General features: G+C 44.5%; 1 protein-coding gene across 1 annotated transcript; it reads right to left on the bottom strand.

The window, feature by feature from the left end:
• Positions 1-966: 966 nt before the first annotated feature.
• GPHB5 (glycoprotein hormone subunit beta 5) lies at positions 967-2,874 on the bottom strand. Its single transcript, XM_077122235.1, has 2 exons — positions 2,671-2,874; positions 967-1,155 (listed from the first exon to the last, which is right to left on the bottom strand). Exons 1-2 carry the CDS (start codon positions 2,872-2,874, stop codon positions 967-969), a joined length of 393 nt encoding a protein of 130 aa, XP_076978350.1.
• Between the last annotated feature and the right edge of the window lie 562 nt (positions 2,875-3,436).

The raw sequence follows: 3,436 nt of genomic DNA, 5'->3' as shown, positions 1-3,436 counted from the left end.
AGCCCCCCAAATTCCAGAATTAAAGACACTTGCATGGAGTTAAAAAAAAAAAAAAAGCCACAAAATCTCTGTAAGTTTTTAGAGAGGGCATGAGCTAGATAAATCACAGACTTTTTCCTCTGAGCCAGCAGTGCAGCTTTACCCTTACAAACATGTAAAGTTTCTGAGTTGAATAAATTACAATTTTAATTTAAAATATTCTAAATGGAGAATAATACCTGTGTTAGACCATTTTAGAAATAGCTTTGGAAGCGTCTCAGACTCTAAAAACACAGGTTTAGTTTCACACCATTTAATCCTAACTAATAGCTCAATAATATTTTCTTTTTGAGTTTTTTTTTTTATTACAAAGGGGCCTCTTTATTAAGGATTTTAAAGGAACTTAGAACATTTTTGGGGGGAGAAGAATCACCCAAATGTAGGTACGTTTTAATTTGAGAGGTCTTCTGCAGATAAATTGTGCTCAGTTAAAACGGGAAAGGGATATTTTCTCTAGGGAAGTTTGCAGTTGGGTTTTCTTAGGGGCAGGAGGACTGAAGCATTGGTTCTCTTGCTTTAGTATCCACTGGAGACCAGTAGTCAGCTAGGACATGAGAATTTGAAGACTTCCTAGCTTCATTTACCAATTACACCGAAAGAATTTAAATCACTGAAGTCTAAGTTGGGGGAGGATTGTGATACTTAGATGATGTTCTGAGACTCAAGGCAAAGAAGAATTAATTTGCAGATTATGAACCAGAGATATTATTCCGGTAAAGGCAAAAACATTGTTTGACATTTTAGCATAAACGTGCGGGATCTGGGCCGCGTGCCTGAGCTGAACCTCAGGGACACAGGTGATCTTCTCCAGAGGCAAAGTCAAAATTAAACAGTTCTTGAATTCAGGGGTCGTAGCTGCTTGTGCTGCCGCACAGGTGGGTCTGTGAAGCTCAAGGCTGCCAGCGGTATCCTGCAGCCACGCCGGCTTCACATGGTCTCACACTCCGTGGTGGCGGTGGAGCAGGCGCCACAATCACAGCGGACGGCCACGGGGTAGGTGTAGAAGGGGTCCGCTCCCGGGGCACAGTTGGGCAGCTTGACAGTCACCTGTCTGGTCTCGTTGTAGGTACAGACTCGATGATAGGCGTCAATGTAAGGGGGTTCCAGAATAGGCTTCTGTCCCCACAGATGGAAAACAAAGAACCCGTTAGAACATGCCACCCTGCTTCATTTTCTTGGTACCATTTGTTACTACCAGAAATTACTTTTTATTCATTTTCTCACTGGTTGATCTGTCTGCTCCCAGCAGAAAGCAAACTGCCTGAAAGCAGGAAACTGATTTTATTCACTACCATACCCTGAGCTCTCAGAAGAACCCATCGTGTACAGCAAGACTCAATCAATATTCAGCAAATGAATAATCTTGATCATTGCAAAGGCTGCTAACTGTTCTCCCCTTTTCCATCTCGGCCCCCACTGTCTATGGGCAGCACGGAAGCACCAAGGGGTCCTACTAAAACAGATGATGTTGCTTCTCTGCTCAAACCTCCGGTAACTTCTCATCTCGCTCAGAGTAAAAGTCAAAGACCTTATGATGACCCTCACGACTCTCTGTCATCTTCCTTGACCTTTACCTTCTGCTACGTCTCCATCCGCCCCTGCCTCGCTGACTCGGTCAACATGGCCTGACTGCTCCTCACACCCCCCAGGGATCATTGCATTCCACCGTCTATGCACTCGCTATACCCTCTATCTGGAATGCTCTTCTCCCATACGGTTCTGTCCGTCACCAACTGCAGGTTTGTATTCAAATATCACCCTCTCAGGGAAGCCTTACCCAACCATCAATTTGAATTGCAACAGCCCACCTCCATGCCCTGGAACTTCCTATGCCCTCTCCTTCTTGATTTCGAAGTAATAAACCATCTTTCAGGTTTTTGAGGTGTGACAACGTCAGAGCTAGTGCTGAATAGCCCTCTCCCTGCCTGCCCCTCAGACAACCCCTTATGTCAGCACAATAGGATTCTAACTTTGTTTGATATTTCTAATCCCATTTAAAATGCAAGTGCCTCTAAAAAAGCTGGGTATATTTGATTAGGAAGGGACTTAATGCATCCATCAGTGATAATCCTTGGGGAATTAAGGGGTCCAGAGCTGTGGGAGATACACTGAAGGATGGCCGAGGCTCAGCCACTCAGCTTAAGACATCTCTCAGTAACTGGCTGACTTTATCAAATGCTGGGGATCTACAGAGAAGGATTTTTGATAACAGACTTGAATAAAGAATTTATTCCCAACTTTCTACTGGCTGTCTACATGACTTTGTAACTACTCACATCTTAAATTCCTCTATCTCATATGTTAAATGGTAGAATAACAGTACATCTTGCCCTCCCAGAAATGATACCTAGATGCACAAACATGTATATCATATTATTAATTTTGTCAATGCTTCATTAAAGGGGAAGGATTGTGGTTTTTTTTTCAGATCACTTTTGGAAATTGCCAAATAATTATTATTAATATATATATATATATCCATTGGAAATTGCCAAATAATTATTATTAAAACCTATATATACACAGGAAGGGGCAGACACCCCAGCAGAACCTCATTTCATTGGAAAAGCAAACACTTACGAATCAGGCTGGCGCTGCAGGCATCCCCCGGGGCCTGCCTTGTCCACTCACCTCCCATGTCTCACAGCGGCCCCAGCAGGCATCTGTGGTGATCCGAAGGGCCCTACAGCCCGGTTTCTTGGCCAGGAAAGTGAACTCCCTCACAGCACAGCCCACAAAGGTGCTCAGGTCCTCACTGGAGGTGCTGAGGACACAGCCACAGCTGGCCAGAAGGAGCAGGGCCGTGGGGCCAAGGAAGAGGCATGCAGTCTTCATGCTGTTCTTCCAGAGAGGAAGAGAAAGGAGCATTAGCAGACCCAGCTGCCCTCCGTGGGTACCAGCAATGCGCCGTGGGTCGCTGTCAAAGGACTTGGCTCTTAGCATTTCAGAAAAAAATGAGCCAATCAACTGTAAAGACCCACTAACTTCAACGTGGGAACCCAAGGTTTTCTTTTAACTGGCTCCAACCTGGATTCCATTGACCAGCTCTGCCCTCTCGACACCCGTCCTTCCAAGGGCATTCTCAGGCTTTTCCTTGTTGTGACCCACCTGCTGGACTTGATTTGTGTGTTAATGAAGCTTGTTCCAATGGCCTCCCCAAAGCGAATGTAAAATATGAACAATACCAAAAGTAATGCACAGCCTAACATATCCCACAAATACACATAAATCATTTTATTCAGCACTGGGATAATCAGGTGCCATGTTACGTGGTTTGCTCAAAATTATCTTTTCAGATGTCATGTGGGGGGATGGATGGGAACACAAGATAGCTATGAATAACTGCATGCACTGTATGTATTGTTGCTAACCCAAACCACCACAAACTGTGGACCTG

Source organism: Tamandua tetradactyla, chromosome 12 (assembly GCF_023851605.1).
Source record: "Tamandua tetradactyla isolate mTamTet1 chromosome 12, mTamTet1.pri, whole genome shotgun sequence".
Classification (NCBI taxonomy): Eukaryota; Metazoa; Chordata; class Mammalia; order Pilosa; family Myrmecophagidae; genus Tamandua; species Tamandua tetradactyla.
The sequence above is the reverse complement of the archived record's forward strand: the minus strand, read 5'-3'. Positions and strand labels throughout refer to the sequence as shown.

Bases quoted from the DNA above. Each gene is read 5' to 3' on its own strand.
- GPHB5 (XM_077122235.1), bottom strand. From the start codon at position 2,874: ATGAAGACTGCATGCCTCTTCCTTGGCCCCACGGCCCTGCTCCTTCTG. The intron at 1,156-2,670 runs GTGAGTGGACAA...CTGTGGGGACAG, and splicing joins GCCGCTGTGAGACATGGGAG to AAGCCTATTCTGGAACCCCC.